We start from the raw sequence: 19,597 nt of genomic DNA on the forward strand, positions 1-19,597 counted from the left end.
TTCACCTTTTATTTCTCAGGGGAACATTTCCTTTCGCGAGCTTCACCCCCTTCCCCCTGTGTGTTGTGACATCAGGGGTTCAGCGTTGTCTAAAGGCCCACCATAGGCCTACATCACAATCCTGTTAAAATATCTGGTATGATCATTAAGTGGAGGCTAATATTCATTTATAGGTTATATCTGTGGTCTTTGGAAGAATGCCTTCAACTCAAATTCTCGTTAAAAGTGATTTATTATTTGCAGACAAAGCTGGTTAAACGGTGTCCCTTAGCTTCTAGGCCTAGGATGGCAAGTGTTTGACCAAAGATGGAGTTCTGTTAGTTTCTATCTGGTTTCTATGGAAAATGCTCACTACTAGACGTTATGTAATTGATGCATGGCGTGCGTGAGACCGTTTTGGCGCCATTAGTAAGAGAGTCCGTTAGTACTAGCAATTATTAACGCTCAACCTAAATTAGGGTTAACTACTGTCAAACCTGTCTAAATATGAGTTTTTCGTCAGGTAAGACATAATAACAATGTAGGTATCTTTTCAAATGTTAGTCTACTACTGTAGCAAGTTCATACTTCTATAGCACTAACTATTGTACAGTTGTTTTCTTATTAAGATACAGTAGGCCTAGCTACCTACGTACCTACAGTATGCAACACATGACGTTAGCACATATGCTGTTATTCATTTAAATGTTTTAACAGGTTCGTCCTTTAATATTGAGGATATTATAAAACCTCCCATGATTGAAGGTAGTATATTTGACAACATGTATCTTGCCACTTGGAAAAAACACATCATATTGCTCCTTACAACTTGAATCTAATTGGTTTTCTGATTCCACACAGATGCTAATGGAAAACCTAAAGTTGAGCAGCTAATGACCAAACTCAGAATGCTGCAACAAGGTAAGATCCTGAAACAATTTGTTGGAACATTTCTTCAATATTTATTCTGTATTCCATCTCAAATGTAAATATTCTGGAGAACTCGTGCCACTAAAACACATAGGCCTACGCAGAGATCACTGGCAGTAGGCTATGATGATGAGACATAGCTAGCTAGAATTATCATCAAGTACAGTAGCGTAATCAACTAGTATTTTATTTTCATGTGAAATGACAGGTGTGTTTGCGTCTCACAAAGGAAATCGGGTTCTGGAGGGTGAGTTAAAGGAGGCCCAGTCAACCAACGATTTCCTGCAACTGGAGCTTGACACAGGTAATATATATATATATAACCGGGAATACTATACATTCATATAGGCTAATAACGGAATTATTAATAAGTTTAACTTATTAAGTTCTACATAACATGATGTTAACATGATGTGGGGTCAGATGGCTGAGCGGTTAGGGAGTCGGGCTATTAATCAGAAGGTTGTTGGTTCGCACCAAATGACGTGTCCTTGGGCAAGGCACTTCACCCTACTTGCCTCGGGGAATGTACCTATAGTGTAAGTCGTTCTGGATAGGAGCGTCTGCTAAATGACTAAATGTAAATATTAAACCACACTGAACTGTTTTTCAATAACGTTTGAAGTAGGTATGATACAAGCTACATGCAATGAATATGAATAACATCAGTTCAGTTACCAACTGTAAGCCAAGACGTGATGGGCAGTGACAGTCGTTCTCTCATATTTTCCACTTATTACAGTGCAGACTAAGGCTTACCAACTGGAGGGAATCCATAAAGAGACAGATGGTAGATCAATTTCCCCATTGACTAAACTATAGCATAAACTGGAGCATTTTTAGCAGAATTAATGAGAATATTCTGTATTTTTTCCAGAGTCATGCAGGGTCCTGCAGTTCCAGTGTGAGGAGATTGAGCAGGACACCAACAGGTGAACACCTGCAGCTGAGATAACTGGTCCAGTAGGGATACCATAGTAGGTGACAAGGTGGCAGACTAACACAGTTTTGTATCTCAACACTAGATGGCAGCATACCTCAATGCAGGCTGTTTAGTGGGGTTCATAAGATGCAAAAAAAATGAAACTTAGATCTGTGGTTACATGTACACATACAGTGGTTTAAGCCATTTAATTTAGCCAATATGTCTTCACAACTTTTAAAGGCAGGTAAGGAAGGTTTTGCAAACCCAGCAACTTTGTCTTGGTTTTGAAAGGATTCAAACCAAATTATTTTACCCCCTCCCTTCAAAGCCACTCACCCAAAACACATGCACAAACTTCCCGACTACTGCAGGGAGGTAGGCAGGTAGAGAGTCAAGTAGCCTGTCCAATGGTCAAAATAATTGGTTGTGTTTATTACAATCCTGCTACGCCCACAGATATCAGGATTGATTTAATCTTACTGTCAAATCTTTATATGAATTGATTGCTATCAGGATGTGGATTTCAGGCAACAGGGCAAAATGTGCTTCCCAACAACCAAAGCCTGCCTTTAAGACAGACAGACAGACATGTCCTGAGTGTGTGTGTATGTCCAGACATCTACAGCTGAACAGGAACAGTGAGGGCCTGGTGGAGCAGTACAGGTGTCAGATCCAGGAAGCCAAGCTTAAACGCAGGAAACAACGGTAGAATACCTAATGCACATGAGTACCTATAGAAAGGGTAAACAGATCACATTTGAGTGTTATTTACATGCCAATACGCAGTCATGAACTTCAGTTTAAAGGCCATAGGAAACTTACCTACAGTTCAGATACTTATCGGCTAAAGAACGTTTTGATATTTCTTGAAGGATGAGGTTTGAAAACCAACTTCAGCAGCTGATAGAACAGCACAAGAGTCTACACTCAGTCTTTGTGAGTTTGTCTGTGAATTTACTCTAGCTGTGATGACCACTTAAATGTTTAACGTTTCCTCTCATTTCTCGCCCATCAGTGTTCCCTTTTATGGAATAGGCTACATCTAAACGACTTCCTACCTACTTGTTGACTTAGCAAGCATCCTTACTGCTGAATACCTGAGGGCCTGTCCCTGGTGTAGCTTTGTTTTGATTGGATTTCTTCAATGATAACCCCGTACAGACCACCGAGAGACTGCCAACTGAAATAGAAACTGTAGAGAACACCCGGTCTCATCTGCTGACGGCTGGTATGGTCCTGTTTACAATGTATCTCTGCGTAATGTCTCGGAATGAAGTTTCTGTGTCTGTGGGATTTCTGACACTTTTTCTTGGTCTTGTTTGTAGAGCAGCTAAAGTTGCATCAACTACGCCACCTACAGGAGGAGCTGGATGAGCTTACAAAACAAACGTAGCCAGAGGCAGGAGTAAGGAAGACTGCGTATGTTTAAAATCACACATATCGGCTTCCTCTTTTTGTTACTCTTTAGAGATACCGTCATTTAGTGATCAAATATGTTGTTTTTTATGGGATCATTATGTAGCGTGAAAGATTTCAAGCAATATACAAATTTAGATTAGCATGTTTCAGAAAAGCATAGGAAGTCTTTGTCTCTTTGGAGCAGACACTACTACTTAATGGCTTCCTGAAAAGGGGATTCCACACACCTCAGTTTGATTTTGTGAAGAACATGATTGTTTATCTTTACATAACCTTCAAGAACATGTAAACTTGTACGATATCTAAAACAGCTTTTCAGACTGGAAAATCTACTGCCTTCTAGTTTTTTTTATTATTATAACAAAGGACAATGTTGACAACACAACACCCAAGTGCATTTCATAGTCACCATTACTTTCATAAAGATTTAATGAAAGACAAGCAGGACATCATAAGACATCATTCATCAGCAGTTTCTTTAAATGAACAGAATTTCCCTGTGCAAAATCATCTTGATTCCAGTTTTCTTATGACCAACCCCATGTAGAAAAACAAAGCACTTTAAGAGCAAAGCTCAGGTGATCATCTGTTATTAACAGCCCTTGGTATCATGGAAAAACAATATGTACACTTATATCCATATGAAGAATAATCCACAACAAATTGTAAAAAAGAAAACATTGTTTTGTTTTTGCTGTACCCAACAATATTCGCCAACTTTGAGCACCAATGTACCGTTGGGATCCAGGCTAATGTTCTGACAAAATATAGTACATGTATTTGGCTTAGTTATGGTTGACAAAGATAAACAGGTTAGCAGTCCCACTAAATGTGCAGGAGTTTAACAACTTACACTAGTCATTATGAACTTGATCTAATACTGTGAAAATGGCCATCCTTCCTCTCCCATAATTGTAATGAATGGTTATTGCCCAGAGGGAAAAAGGGTGTGTGCATATTTTAAAGTGTTTGAACAGACGTAACCTTTCTTTGCGACTGATTTTAGATGTACTTTTGTCAGACTGGTACATTTATAATAAATAAAAGTTATTTCTGATTCTAGATCTGTACCGAGATATGGTCAATTTTACCTGCAATCACCTCTCCTGCCCCAGGCTGCCTCGCCCCTCCCTTAACGCTTGTTTAGATTGTCTACCATGAGGAGTGGGGCCACGCCTTAACAACACAGTACATACCACTCTTAACAGGCTAAAGTTCACTCTGCGCTCATTAAACTAGGTATAAAGAAACAATCTGTAGTCTGTTTTGTGTCAAAGTCATCGTTTTAAAAGGATACTACAGTGTCTGAAGTATTCCTTTCAATGCATTCAAAGTCTTAATAAAATTAGAATGTACATCTCTTTTTTTTTCCTGAACTCTGTCTCACTGTACTTCATTCTTATGTCTCTGGCTTAAAAAAGGAATAAGTACACCTTATGATTTTGGTAAGGCTCATTTTGAGTCCATAGACAGTTTCAACATCACTTTCCAATTTAGTCCAACAAACACAACTCTGGAAACAGACTGGGCATGTGCATTTTTGTACAGGCATGTTGCTTGGGTGGGAGTGTGTTCAGAAGGACGTGCACTTATTCACTCTTTTCCTCCCATAAATGTATGACTGTAAGTTTGCCTACCGTTCCTGCTTGATACCATAAATGGTAAAAGTGACAAGGATGGAGTTCAGTTTGGCACGCCTATGGGAACAGTCCAAACTTGGAATCATGTTTTGGTTTTCTCAGGTTACTTTTTATAGTTTGTCTTTTCAATCATTAATACTCGTGCATGCGTTAATCCAGGAAGGCTGAGGCCCAGATGTGCTTGAGTTGTGTTCTGCTGCGTATGTGTTTGGCACATGTGGAATAGTCAGGTTCTCACACACACAGCTTCTCCACAAAGGTCTCCTCCATCTTTAGTTATCCCAGGTTATTCCCCATCTGTTAACAGAACAACAGGAACGCCAGTGAGTGATACAGGATCTGACTTCCCCTCCCAATCCTCCTTATCTGTGCTCCACCTCCCATACTATATTTAGTAAGCAGTTGTAGAATATATCATCCCATGGGGTGACACCAAATAAATGTATGACCACTAGAAAAAACACCCACACAATAAAAATCAAATGACTCACTAAAACACAGTATAATTTATTACTACAATTATTATTGTTCAATATGAATTATTGCAGTGAACCTTTAAAGAAAACAATTAAATAAATAGAACAAGCAAATGTTTTAAGCACTCTTGCATTAACTTTCTGACATTACATTACTTTTACCATTACCATTACCTAACATTGGCTTTTAAAATAGCCGTTTGAAGTTGGTCTTAATGGGTTTTTACCCTTCTCTTTACTCTTCCCTGCACCACCAATCTCCTCCCTCTACTTCGCCTAGCCTGCAAACCTCTTCCTTGCTGCGAAATAGTACCTCAAAGCGGCTGTAGACCTTCTTCTCCTTCCTCATGCTCTCAATCCTTTGCAACAGTCCCTCTCTCTCCTGGGGATTAGACTGAGGTCTCAGGAACCGGTTCTTCTTTATTGAGGGCTGTCTTTCCAACTTCTTCTCCTCGTCATTCCCTTTCTCCCCACCACTCGCCTCCTCTCGCTCCAGACGGTTCTTCTGACTGTTGGCCGAGATCTGCTCCAGGATGACCTTTGTGTCGTCTCTCAGGTTGCTGCTGAACAAAACAGAGCTGCCGGTGGTCTGGTAGCGCGATGGACCTACTTTCGATGTGGCTTTGTGATTGGTTGTTGAGGTGGTGTCTTTAGCAGGTGGGCTCAAAGGTCTCCCAGACTCCTCGGAGGACTCCTGAACAGTACTCATACTCTTGTCCTCCCCAACGGAAGCAATGCTGGTGGTTTTCTTATCCTTTGGCCCGAGGAATCCTTTCAGTCTTTGCGTCTGCTTCTTTAGGAAGTCTAGCGGTTTCCCATCTGCTTTGCCATCTCCTCCGACCCCAAGCGTGTTGAGAGAGGTATTAGAACCTGTGATCTTTTGAATCCCCTCCTTGGACTCGGCCTTTGACATGCTGGAGGAGCTGAGGGAGCGGATCTTCTTCAGCTCGCTCTTCTCCGTGTCGGTGGCGTCCGTGGTCAGGACCTTCTCGTCGCAGGAGACACGGCGCAAGCTGGAGGTCTTTAAAGGCTTGAACGTGTCTTTCTTGAAGAACTTTGGTGAGGGGAAGGGTTTCAGAGTCCTGGTGGGCTCCTTCTGAGCGTCTGACTCTTCTTTCTGAGCTGGGGTATTCTCAGTACTCTTGTGCTTGGCTACGAAAGGTTTGGCTGTGATCACAGGTGGTTTGGTAGATGAGAATGAAAGTTTACGAATCAGCCCCACCGGTTTGCTTTCAACCTCTGGCTTCAGTGGTTCTGTCTCTGGTGGAGTGACTGTGATGGCAGTTTTAGGCACCGTGGTGTCAGATAGGTCCGTTTTTGGGGGGACAGGGTCTGGGACTTTGAGAGTAGCCCTGGGAGGCTGTGAGGGAGACAGGTCGCTTTTGGAGGCAGGTTCTGGATTATTTAACCCTGACTCTGTCACGACCTTTGAGGCCTTTCTCTTGGCTGCCAGCTCTTGGAAGTACTGAAGTCGACTTGCCGGATCGTTCATGTTCATGTATGAGGGCTCAGGATTTTGCGGCTCTGTTGTGAGTGGTTTTGGGGGCTCCCACACATTTAAAGGGTTCTTAGGCAATTCTTGTATGCTTTTGGGGGGTTCCTCTTGAATTACACTCTCTTTATTCCCTTGTGTTTTGTCATCTTCTTTCTCCTTCTCTTCTGTTTTTTTCCTCCAATCATAGGGTTCCCGGGACAAAGACCTCCTCTTTTCTAAGATTTGTGCAACAATAGAGGAAGTGCGGATTGGGTTGATTTCCTCATCTTCCTCAGTGGCTGGTTGGAGGCCAAGGCCACTGTTGTGTGTCTCCATCTTGGAGGAGGAGAAGATTAGAGATGAGCGCAGACGAGAACTTCGCTGTAGTAGTGGATTGAGGCGTGTACGGAAAGACTCGTGTCTGGAGAGTATGCTATCCGGAGCTTCATTCATCTCCACATCTACTCCCACTTCCCGGGGTCTCGCTTGCTCTCTCTCTTTTTGTCTCTCAGCCGCTCTCTCTGCTGCCGTTGTGGTTGGAGCAGTGTTGTTGTCTGGCAGGATGGGCTTGCCAAAGCGTGGCCTCAAAGGGTCTGGTCTGGACTTCATACCGAAGCGGGGTGCAGAGTCCTCTGGGCCAGTCTGCTGCTGGGTTTGTTGGGGGTCTTCGAATGCATCGCTTCCCATAGGCAGGGGTAGGCCCTCTTCACCGTCCTCACAGGTGCTCAGGTAGGAATGGATCCTCCAGTTCCTAAGCCCATCCTTGGCGTCGGGGTCGTGGCTCCGCTCTGGATCTGCTGATGTTGGGAACACCTGCTTCTCTGGTGGGTGGAGCTGGGTGGGGGAGCTCTGGCAGGCATACGGCTGGCCCACAGTGGGCCTTTTGTGGGTTGATCCTTCCCCATATCTACCTGCAACTGGGGGTTGTGTGTTTCCCGGGTCGTGTCTCAGGTCCTCAGAGGAAAAGATGTTACGAGCGTAGTCCCCGTGAGGAGGGGGCTCTAGGTCTGAGGGGAATCCTGGGTCAGAGTACTGCTCTATAGGAAGGTGAGAGTTAGAACCTCGGAGTCTATCGTAGTGTTCGTGGCCAGAGCCAGGACCTAAACCTGACCCCCCACCATGGTGGTAGCGGCTCGACTGGCTTTGCTCTCTGCAAAAAGGAAAATGAGTATGGTTTGGTTTATTGTGTGTTGGACTATTTCAACTGTAGTTACGTATAGTCATATGAGAGATGGGTAAAGTTCTGTAGTAGCGCACTTGACTGCAGATCAAGAAGTTAAAAGTCAAAAATGACTTTAGTCACTTTGGATAAATGTGACTGCTAATACCTTATATCCTCTATTATTATCACATTCCCAATAAGGCACTTATCAGTGGAATATGACAACTACAAAGAAATGAAACCCATAAACAACAGAAGGTCCCGACCTGTGGTGGTGCTGCTCGGTCTCCTCCAGGTTGTTCATAACTCTCTGCTTCATGTACTGTCTGGAGGATGAGTAGACTTCCTGGGTGCCCTCTGCATAGCTGTGTCTCTTGTAGGCACTGGCACTGGCACTCATCTCTATCTGCCTGGACACCATGGAGCGACCCTGCTCCAGGAACGATTGCTGCTGCCGAAATTGCTGCGATGCTGCAAACTTCCCAATGGTAATTCCTACCCCGGGATCCATGGAGTGACGAAAGATGTCATCTCTTCGGAATGGAAGAGCAGAGTTACGGCCAGAATCACCAAAGGGGTACATGGGTAGTTCTGGTTGTCGCAGGTAACCATGGGGATTCCTTGTGGATTGAGTTCTTTTCAGACCGAACTGGTTGCTATAGTAACTGCTGGTGCTGCTTGTCTCTGAGGACGAGTGGGGCACGAGGGCGTGTTCTGCAGAAAGTGGCTGTGATTGGGCAAAGAGGATACGGAACTCTTCATCAAATGTTGTGACAAGCTCTCCCAGGAAGAGGTGGGCAATGCAGCGATGGAGCTTTTCATAAGACCACATAAAACTACAAGACAAAAATGACAGAGGCACGGTGTTAAGATTATTTATGGCATTTGTAGAAATCATGGGCTGATGGTTGTGTGCATTTGTATCTCAGGTCAAATATCATCTTTCTTTGCTCACCTGTAGTTTCCACTAAGCACAGCCCTGCAGTCAGCCAACAGGAAGCGGTCCTTCACCTGCCCTTTAAAGGACTTGCCTGTCCTGCAGAAATATGTGACCCCTGATACTGTTCGCACGCGCATCATCTGCAAAATAAATTCTAGTTTTACATTGGTAGATGCCAGGAACAAAGAGGGCTAATTAGCAAGGTCAGTTACTGGTGGTGAATGAAACAGGTTTTGCAACCTGTGATGACATTTAGAAAAACTGGTTTGGGTTTAACCAGTAAGATGTCTTGTCATGGGTAAAAATACCATACTCTACCATTACTGGTAGAGTATACACGGAACTATCATCATTGCAGAAGTCTAATAACCTAGTAATTAAAGTTTTACATGGTCCCATGACAGTTGAATTGAATGGAAATTCTCACATGAACCATGTCCAGGTTGACTTTGCAGTTGGTCACCATCGCGAAAAAGTGATGGGCATTTTGCTCATCTAATAGAATGTAGACAGGGACATGACGTGCTGCTGCATTCAAAAGGTCAGAAAATATGTCTACATCTGTAAACATGTCCATCACCACAGCAATCACCTGAAGGAAACAGGTACAAGCTAATTAGGTAAGGGATGTCACACTTCAGTCAGTCATTGTTGACCTGTTTGGCTAGTTCTGTTTTCTATTAGTCTATTAAAGAAAAACAAGTGCTCTTTGTTTTAAATAAGTGAGCATTAGTACAGAGTTTACACACACACTGCCAATTGTATGGACTGTAGTTGAGAAAATAGTTGCAGTAGCAGCTAAATTTACAAGGTCCCTAATCATCCTCAGAACAAAAAATAACAATAGTGCTACAGATCACCATACCTGTCTGGCAACCTGTATACGTGAAAACACCATGGTTTACGCAGTAAACACACACATTATAGTCCATCCTATATAGACACAGGGCTGCACACATGGAGAACACCAAGCACACACACCGAGTGCAAACACACACAAGCTGCACAAGCAGACACAAGCATACAGGGGAAACACCTCAAGACGTTCCAGAAATGTAGTACAGACAGGGACACTGCCAACCACACAAAACAGGTCTGACAACTGGTGACGTTTAATTATTTTCTTAATGGCTTTGAGCAGGTTGAGATGTAGGTGGAGCAGGGTTGAGATGTGGGTGGAGGCAGACAGAAAGGAGATGAATAAAACCACAGGCTACCCCAAATGACATTCGCTGAAATTATTTTACTAAGCATTTGGTTTCATATTTATTTGCATCCCTTTTATAATACCATCCTCCCATATGTGTCTGTTTCTCTCAGGCTATTAAAGTGTTGCTTGAACCCCTGGACACAGCAGAACCCGGTACAGGTGTATTTCCGATTCCTTCTACCCACCTGCTGTGCATTCTTAATGAGACGCCTGGCTTGCTCTTTGATACTGGGCATGTTGGGTTCTGAAGGGTTAACCAGCGTCGTCACCTCCGTAGGACCTACGAAGCTGTGCTGCTGCATCGGCCAACCAAGGTCCAGACCCGGGGCGTCCAGGTCAGAGTGCACTGGCCAGTATGTATCTGACGAGCCGTCTGTTCCCAGGGCCCCCTCGTGATAGGGGAGCTGGGGTACAGTCGGGCCCTGGTTAGGGGTCTTAACTGTGGCCTTGATATGCTCAATCTCCGTCTGTGCGAGAAAGTTCACCACGTCCGAGGTTTGAAGGAATTCATAGTAGCCCTGAAACGAAATATCGAATCTCTAAATATCTCATGACATTCAGTAAATAATAAGGTCGATAGGCATTCTTCTGCATGTATTGTTTTTGGTTTTCCCATGCCAACGTACAATAACACTGTACATCTGTAGACTAGGTGTCTTTCTGTCAGCCATTCCTGTACCTACCTGCACATCGTCATCCTCCACCAGAGCATCGATGGCGAGGCGGTACTCCTCCCGGTAATGGGGGGGCAGATAGTTGGGATCCATGGGGTTGTCCCCCACAGAGGAACTCTGAGAGCGGTGGGCCATGATGTCAGGGGGTGAGAGAAGGTACGGGTTTCAAACCTGAGAATCAGAGGGGGCCTTGTAGGATTAGAATGACAAAACTGTCGAGTTACATTGGAATACAAAAGGAACACGCCTAGACAACATCCAGGTTACATTAGTCATTGCACATCAGAATCAGAATGGGCTTTATTCACCATGTAAGTTCACACAAACAAGGAATTTACTGTGGCAGGAAGGTGCATACAATAAACATATACTAAACTTAAGTAGAAAAATTACAAGTCTAAACAATACTATCCAATGTGAAATATAAAATAAGAATATAGTGCAAATGCCTGTTAGTGGCTAGTAGGCTCGGATAGTAGGCTGTCTGGTCCATTCTCACTAACAGTATTTTTCTAGTAAAAAAGATTTGTATGGAACATACTATAGACAGTTTACAACTAATGGATGTTTATAACACTTTGACTTAAAAAGTCTTCTGTGTGAACAACCAGATCAATATGCTCTTGTAGAACAAGACATCTCATCAACACTAGTACATTACTCTCATACTGTGCCTGAGGTGGCGCAACAAAACTGAACACTGACAGGTCACCCTGGTATACACACTGTCACGCTGTCTCTTTACGTAATGCTGTTATTCTTATAGTCAAAGCCATTTTGCTCGGTAATTACACCTCTCTCACACAGCTCCACACACAGCAACATGTTTACATGAATGCATAACTTCTGTCTATCTTCATGTCTAAATGCACATACTAATGGTTCCTGACACTAATGAATGCCACCAAAGAAAATGATCACAACCATTGTTTTCATACATCAGTGTTCCTTCTTAGAAACTACAATGCTCATGAGCATGTGGCCCCTGTACACCTGTTAACTGCCACTTCCATGGAGATGTGTATATGTGAATGATCTCTCAAAATGTTTGGCTGGCTCAACTGTGAAATCACAGGGGTACTTTCAATCAATGTAATAGTTGTGATGGATTCATACAGTAAAGAAAATGGAAATCAAATCATTCGTTAAAACGCACCTTTTTAGATCTGCTTAAATTAATGTGTAATAATGCTGTGATTTTATATGATGTACTTGTTTTTGTTTATTTTAACCATGTAAAGTGAGTATTTTGAAAAGCGCTATATAAATTAAATGTATTATTATTATAACACCGAGAATGAACCACGACTCCAACTACCATAAGTGCTGACATTATGTGGATGGGAGGAAAACGTGAGAGAAAGAGAAGGACGAGGGTGAGGGGAAACAAGCTGTGCAGACAGGTTAAGCCATGTTTCTGTTAGGTAAGCTTGAGGCGTGTCAAGCTGCAGGTTTGTACCAAAGTCTAATATGGAAGTGTGAGATAGAAATTAGTTTGTGTATCTGTGCCATTTTATGAGTACAGGAATAATATGAACTATTGTGACATCAATATGGGCTCCAACTACCCCCAAGCTACAGTCTGTAGAGTCGACCTACTAATAATTGTTTCCTGGAAGTGAATCTGACAAAGTAGGTACATAGTCGCTCTACTGAGAATGGTCTAGGTTGAATGTGTCAACTGTGTGAGTGGAGTGGAAGGTGTTCTTATAAATTTACGTTTGGTAACATCTGGAACAGTACTGCTGGAATATGGTTGGTCTAGTCTGAATGTATGTGAAAAAGGCAGGAAGTGTTTGTCCCTGTTTGTGTCATCGCCTTGGAAACGTGGTTTGGTCTGAAATATAACTGTGGTTTGTGTGTGTGTGTGTGTGTGTTCACTTGGATGAGGTATTGTGAAATGTTTTATCAGATGTGTGATTATATGTTTTTGTGAATATCCATGCACACCTAAAGCACCAAGTAAATACAATACAATGTATTAAACCCTTCCCTTGCATCAAAGACAGAGAAGTATTTTTCAATAGCATGGTGACTCACCAGCTAGCCTGTGAGGCTAAATGTTACATCCTGCACCCCAACGTGAGTCATCAGTTAGGGTAGACCAGTGGCTAACATTCTGTTCCATGACTCCCAGCATTGCTGCCTAGTGGCTTTAACTGACAACCATTTGGAATTCTCACCTGATTGTGTTCTGCTTAATTAATGGCTAGAATTAGGCTACATTTTTCCATCAACAATAAAAATAGTTGAGCTATTATTATTTGTAATTGTTATTTAGTTAAATAGGACCCTAAGAAGTTGATAGTGTTGAACATAACAGTACAAGATACATATGAAGTGAAGAGAAGCACAGCATTCATTTGAATTTGACAATAAACTGAAAATGTGTAGTACATCTATGTACATGCTATATAAGTGCAGCTATTACAACATACTTAGAGTAAACCTGCCAAATCTCTACACCAGCTTGTCTCAATCCTTGTCTTCTGGATCCCCTGCCCTGCATGTTTTACATGTTTCCCTCTTCCAAAACACCTGGTTCATCTGAACGGGTCATTATCCACCTCAGCAGAAGCCTGACATCTGAAACATGCAGGGCAGGAGGTCCTGAGGACCAGGATTGAGACAAGCTGCTCTAGACCACCTACTAGCAAATCACTTGAAGGACAGCGATGACACTCCCCCTGCCAATGTCTTCCACTTCATCTGCCCACAACAAAACATTGCATTCATATTTAGGCATTTAGCAGACACTCTTATCCAGAGCGACTTACAGTAAGTACAGGGACATTCCCCTGAGGTAAGTAGGGTGAAGTGCTTTACCCAAGGAAGCAAAGTCATTTTTCCTGGCCGGGAATCGAACCGGCAACCTTCGGATTAATAGCCCGTTCCCCTAACCACTCAGCCATCTAACTCCATCTGACCACTCAGCCATCTGACACAAAAGATTCAAACCAAACAAGCTGTTTTGTTGTTACAGCAACTATGTCAGAACTTGTCATGACTTAATAGATGTTTCGGTGTAGAAATGAGCTGGCCTGTTTTGATACCGGAATGACAACAAACTTAACCAGTTCAAACATTAAACCAGTCGGTATAAAGCACAAGAAACACACAAACTTCCACTGACGCTTGGGTTCACAGTTGCCCAACAATCCTTCACTCACCGAGCAAACGGCTCATTCTCAACATTCTTGTGTGAATGCTGAGAGCATGAGAGAAACACAGGGAGCTTCTCTATCTGTCTCTACATGTAAATCAGTAACTGAAGAGACACTCAGTCTCACAAACTCTCCTTCTCCTGCACACACTCGTACACAACAGTACACACTCACGCATACACTATTACACCCATATGCACTAACACAGCTCATGAAACAACCTCACAGATTAAGTATACTCTCCAGTGGCATGACACTGTTAGGATGTGTCGGAATACAGTGGGGCAGAGGAGAATATCCCAGCTTTCAAGAGAAGGGCCTGTGGCAAAGATTTTGGTCAGAACTCTCAGTTTCAGTGAGACTTCATAAAAGATTAATAGATACCTGGGTCTAGGTATAGGTATCTATTATCTTCCCATAGATACCTGTTGTCTTTCATCCACGCTCTAACAGTGGTTCCTTTTTCTGAGGAGACAATGCACTCATAGTAATGCAAATCTCTTTCTTTCTGTCTATTTCAAACACACAAACATATTCACCTACACAGTGAGACACTACACATGCAAACGACAGTGAAAGATATATAAAGCACACATATCGATAGGATCTCAAAGCATGGAGTTGTTGAATGTGCACTTACACACTAAGTATGAAGGTAGGACTGCCTTTGTCCAACCACATACGTTTACGCCTCATTTGAACTTTATCGTCTGTCATTTTACAGACGACAAAATGTAATAGTCAATCTGTAAAATGATAGGTTAACTGATGAAATCTTATCTTCAAATACGAATTCAGTCGTCTCTCAAATACTCTTTAACAAGGGAACGTATTATCTAAAAGTCCAGACCTGCATGGTCCAAAGTCAAGCCCAGGTACAGGAGAGGACATCCTATACCACAGACTAGGAACTCGTTGATAATTATGAAAAGGACGAAGAATAAATTCTGTTATTGCGTTCCAACCTTTTCTGTGGTCTATTTAGTCAGTTTCCTAAAGATTGAGGACAGCGAAAAAAATAGGCCTATCCAACTCCTATTGGTTGGCAGCCATAAATGAAACCAGACGACGAAGAGTAATTGCTGTAAATTATAAGGGAAGCGTGCGTCTTAATAAAGTGGACAGCTATGATATTCTAATAAAAAAAACACAAACACTTACACAGAAAAATATTTCTATAGCTTACAACAACAACCAACAAAGTTAATATTTGTGTTCCATTGCCAAGTTTATGAGTTGATTTTCCTTTGAGTGTAATTTTCCATTCTCTCACCCTCAACAACTTGCGGATTAGTGTCTTGTCTCTCTTTCGTGCCGTTGTCTTCCGCCGTATACCTCCCCGATACTTTCTCCACTGTTGACCCGCGTTGTCTATTCCACACTCCGTGGCGTGTCACATTCCTTGCATCGTGCGGGACTCCACCCTAAACCTTTCCACAGTCCCGCAACTAAGAAAAGAGGCTTTCAAGCCTAACCTGCCGTTCGCTCTGGCGGCTTTATTTCTTGTCCCCGCTCTCCTGGATAACTAACAAGGAAGAAGCTGAGAAACTCCCTTTGCCAGGCTGTCCCTGGGCTATTTCTAAACTCCTCCCCTATTTGTTGAAAACTAAAACAGAGAACAGCTATTGAATCTTGCTTGAATGTGATGTGCTCCCATGAACTAAGCATAGGAAATGCATGTGGTAGAAATGTATGTATAAATAATGAATAGGGAATTAAGCAATATTTCAAACCATATTTGAATAAGAACCATAGCCATAGGACATTTGGTTGTCCAGCCAACCAAAAATCACAATTAAATGTTATTTGAAACTATTATGGGCCCAAACAGAAGGATCACTCTTCATGTCCCCCGGCCCGGGGAGTGAATGGCTAAAGGTTTTACCCCAGAAGGGAAAAACAAAAACTGCGGGCCGATTCCCTTATTATATGCCCCTCAGGTACAGTGAATAGGAAAGGTCTGAATTAAACAGAGTTTTTATTTATTGATACAAAGGATTAAAGCTCCATACTGATTCAGTGGTATAGACTTGACTTGCCACAAATGTCTCACTCCCCAATCAAGTGGACAACGGGATTGGTTCATAGGTTACCCAATTTCAGAAAGAAGGATGTAAACCACTTTATTGTGTGATTATGCTTATGCTTATAGTAAATAACAATGTGTCCACCACAGTGCTTACAGTCCACTTACAGTGCATGTAGGGATGGGAATTACACACCTTTACTTCATTTCTCACAGACACAGGTGGGGTCACAACTTCATCTACTAAATATAAATGTTTCGGGGGTCAGTTGCTCGAAAAAAAACAATCCCGGGAAAACCAGGACGGGTTGCATCCCTAATTAGCACACACATGTGTGCACATGTACGTTAGTCACTCAAGCATAACATATTGTATCAAAGTGGGGAATCAAGGCATTGCCCACATAATGTCGTTGTTGATGGACCTCTTGTGTGCCCCTAAGACTAAAGGTGGAACAGTCCGTATTAGGGTGTGTGTGTTTGATGTAGTGTCCTTTGTCCTGAGGCGTGTCTAACACACCAGCCCCACCCCTCTCCACTGCCTGATATCTAATACACTAACACACACACATTTGCTTACGTGGAAGCATGTGTGTATTCACCACTGACTCAGGGTTTGTTTCGCGGTTTGGATGTCCAACAAGGTACCTCATTACCCTATATGGCTAACCTATTACACACACACTCTCTTACACACTTTCTGACATATATTCATGTTTAATAAATGTACTGCAGTACGCTCTTTCAAAGTATATCCATACACTCTATATACTACTATATATTGTTCATGTGTGGCAGTGCTGAGGCTGTAAGCTGTGTGTGTGTGTGTGTGGGTGTGTGTGTGTGTGTACGCATGTATAAGACTGCACTGAGGGTGCAGCCTCTCTTAGGAATGTGCTCAAGGCTTTGAACCACACCCAACGCTTCTTCTCTTAGCTCATTTCGCTCCCCCTCCTCTGCCACCCCATTGGTCCCTGACTCACCTGCCAGCAACAGAACACACACAGGCCTGAGGATGGGCAGCTGCTACACTCTAGTCTGGACACATCAACAGTGGGTAAACCTGGCTGGTGGCCCGCCAACAATCAGTGAGTGGAAAGTGAGGAGTGAAGCTGAGATCAGAATCATCAGTGTTAGATCATTGTCAGTCATCCATCGCTCGGCCAGTAGTCCTTTGCATAACATCACTAGTCTGTCCTTGATAGCTTCCATCTTTCAGGTCGTTCAACAATATGAGTAGGAATATGTGTCAGTGTTGTTGAATTATTCTAACAAAGAAACCTCATCATTGAGATGATCCTTAATGCAACTTTGAGTAGTCTAGCAGGCAAAAGTGTCATGACAGCAATTTTGATGGAAATTACCTAATTGAATGTAAGGCAAAGAGGGTTTTGTATGATGCTGCCAAATGCTGTGGTGGCCATTTTGTCAGGGTGCCACTTACTCTGTGCAAGTTGCCAACTCTGGATCAAGCAAAAGAGCTTCAGATCATCATGCCATGTTTGCAGTTGGTCACACACTGAAAGACTGTCCTTTCTCCTACTCGACGGCGTACAAAAACCCTTCGTGATGACACAGACTTTAATTTGGATTAATCTGTCAGTGAGATTGTTCCAGTTTTCAGTTGTCCAATGGCAGCGCATCATTACCCAGGCAAGCCTCTTTTTCCTTATTTAAACATCTTTGTTTGGGCTTATTTATTTACTGCCACTTAAACCTGCTGCCTGAAGCAAATGTAGTTGATGCAAGAATCTCTCAGGAAACATTTCTTGTGATTATGTTGTGGCTTGGGGTCTGCCAGAACTCTTACTATCAAAGTGAACAAAGTTCATTTCTATAAACAAAAGGCCACTTTTCTTTAGGGTTGGAATGGTCTATCTGTCTTCCTTGGTTAATTTTCTTTTTCTTGCCATTATGATAGCAACATTGTTACTTCCTGCTGTACAATACCGTTCAAATACGGTTTAAGATAGTGTAGTAACACAACCTACTCCAACACTGTTTTCATACCAACAGAGGGTTTATAAGTAGTCAACAAAAATTGTTACCATCGACTTTCAAGGCTTAATTTACTTAATTTACATCACAACAGCTGTAAATTGTGAACCCATTTATTATTTAAAAATATATTTGTTGTTTAACTGAAATGTACATTACTTCTCTGTTTTTGGTAACGGAAACATATTTATTTACTTATGTTTTACCTTTGGTAGTTTACAGCTAACTTTTGTACCATTTCAGACTTGAACTGCTTGCTTTAAAATTAAAATGTAAACTGAAAACATTGGAGTGATCCAAAACCTTTGACCAGTCTTTGTATCTCTCTCCCTAGCCTTCCAGCATACCAGTATTCCCTTGTGAGCTTTCCCAGAATGCTTTTCTCACATTGTAATTTCACACCTGAGTATAAGGTGACATGCTGGACCGTGGATGTGGGGTCAGCTTCACACTGCTGTGCAGGTACACAGAAACATGTCCGTGCACTCAGAGACTGCAGGTATAAATGCCTTTTTACTGACCGATTACACCTGAACTATCTCTGTTCTTAAGTTGTGGCATCTAACTGGTGTCTTTGCAAACATGCAGTCATTGCTTTCTATGTTTTTTACAGCAGAGGACTGGTGTGGGCAGAAGGGTGATCTCAGATGTGTTTAGCGCTATTATTTAAGCAATGATCTAAGATCGAACCCCTGCTCTGGCCATTGGTCTTTAAGTGAATTTATCTGATGGTCATTTACCAATAACATAAAACAGTGTGTATGTGAGCTGTGTGTTAAGTGGGGGCCACACATGTAATAATAGATAGGCCTCTTACTACTACTCAGCTGTTTCAATATATATGAACTTGAAATTAACTTTCTTTTGTCTGCGTAGACAACACAGGTGTGTTAATGCTGTATCAGTGGCCTTTCATGGATTTTAAAATCGTGATTTAAGTTAACCAAACGCCACTACACCTAAACTATAATTAATTACATCTATCTACAGTCGGCTAGAGACCATACCAATGTGGTTAACCCAAATGGTTCCAAGTGGTGTGTTTTTGGCATGGTTCCTCTTGCTAAAGAGTCCTCTTCATGCTAAAGTATTATGTGGCTGTTGCTGGCAAGCCCCCAAAAACATATGTTGTCAACATAACGACTTATAGAATCTTTCATTCTCAATACGTATATCCGCTGTAGCTCGTTGGTTCAACTGACAACAGTTGCACAGCTCAGTGTGGACAACATTTGCATAAACCAAACGACCAGTTGCTGACACCTATGGCCCGATTCTGGAGCTGCACTTAATTTAATTGCTGTCTGGATGTGTTCGCAACCTGCCAATACAACAGTGCTCTGTATCATGGATATGCACATAATGCAGACATTACAGAGGACTCTTCATGGATATAATCTATTATAGTCTCTGTTATATCCAATGTATTGATACATCTTTTTGTGGCATCATTTAAGGCTGGTAGTATAATGGTAATGAGACGCACCCATAATGAAATACGTACGTTTAAATGGACCAATCAGACGCAATCGGACAATTACATTTGGTTATGCACATGCGCACTACGCCGTTTGGGGCTG

The 19,597-nt window shown here is 42.3% G+C and overlaps 2 protein-coding genes across 9 annotated transcripts; one reads left to right on the plus strand and one right to left on the minus strand.

The window, feature by feature from the left end:
• Positions 1-52: 52 nt before the first annotated feature.
• On the plus strand, positions 53-3,655 carry LOC146295101 (synaptonemal complex central element protein 1). Of its 7 annotated transcripts, none has more exons than XM_084695791.1 (11): positions 53-136; positions 244-288; positions 697-744; positions 841-900; positions 1,118-1,213; positions 1,652-1,699; positions 1,787-1,841; positions 2,450-2,539; positions 2,707-2,770; positions 2,996-3,062; positions 3,160-3,655. In XM_084695791.1, the coding sequence occupies exons 3-11, from the start codon at positions 735-737 to the stop codon at positions 3,225-3,227; spliced, it is 558 nt and encodes a 185-aa protein (XP_084551917.1). In that variant the 5' UTR covers positions 53-136; positions 244-288; positions 697-734; the 3' UTR covers positions 3,228-3,655. The 7 variants fall into 7 exon arrangements, with proteins under 7 accessions (XP_084551917.1, XP_084551920.1, XP_084551918.1 ...); XM_084695794.1 differs by having other exon boundaries at positions 58-136; positions 1,139-1,213; positions 3,160-3,650; XM_084695792.1 differs by having other exon boundaries at positions 99-288.
• sack1hb (scaffolding CK1 anchoring protein Hb) lies at positions 3,651-15,500 on the minus strand. Of its 2 annotated transcripts, XM_084695776.1 has the most exons (8): positions 15,267-15,500; positions 10,839-11,000; positions 10,341-10,673; positions 9,373-9,537; positions 8,961-9,085; positions 8,272-8,841; positions 5,683-7,993; positions 3,651-5,190 (listed from the first exon to the last, which is right to left on the minus strand). In XM_084695776.1, the coding sequence occupies exons 2-8, from the start codon at positions 10,962-10,964 to the stop codon at positions 5,170-5,172; spliced, it is 3,651 nt and encodes a 1,216-aa protein (XP_084551902.1). In that variant the 5' UTR covers positions 10,965-11,000; positions 15,267-15,500; the 3' UTR covers positions 3,651-5,169. The 2 variants fall into 2 exon arrangements, with proteins under 2 accessions (XP_084551902.1, XP_084551901.1); XM_084695775.1 differs by lacking the exon at positions 3,651-5,190 and having other exon boundaries at positions 5,377-7,993.
• Between the last annotated feature and the right edge of the window lie 4,097 nt (positions 15,501-19,597).

This window comes from Hypomesus nipponensis, chromosome 4 (genome assembly GCF_054491055.1).
Source record: "Hypomesus nipponensis isolate SF chromosome 4, ASM5449105v1, whole genome shotgun sequence".
In the NCBI taxonomy this organism is placed as follows: Eukaryota; Metazoa; Chordata; class Actinopteri; order Osmeriformes; family Osmeridae; genus Hypomesus; species Hypomesus nipponensis.

Bases quoted from the DNA above. Each gene is read 5' to 3' on its own strand.
- sack1hb (XM_084695775.1), bottom strand. From the start codon at position 10,964: ATGGCCCACCGCTCTCAGAGTTCCTCTGTGGGGGACAACCCCATGGAT. The intron at 10,674-10,838 runs GTAGGTACAGGA...ATTTCGTTTCAG, and splicing joins TGGAGGATGACGATGTGCAG to GGCTACTATGAATTCCTTCA. The intron at 7,994-8,271 runs GTCGGGACCTTC...TCCTTTTTGCAG, and splicing joins ACCGAGCAGCACCACCACAG to AGAGCAAAGCCAGTCGAGCC.
- LOC146295101 (XM_084695788.1), top strand. The intron at 1,700-1,786 runs GTAGATCAATTT...TATTTTTTCCAG, and splicing joins AATCCATAAAGAGACAGATG to AGTCATGCAGGGTCCTGCAG. The intron at 1,842-2,449 runs GTGAACACCTGC...GTGTATGTCCAG, and splicing joins ATTGAGCAGGACACCAACAG to ACATCTACAGCTGAACAGGA.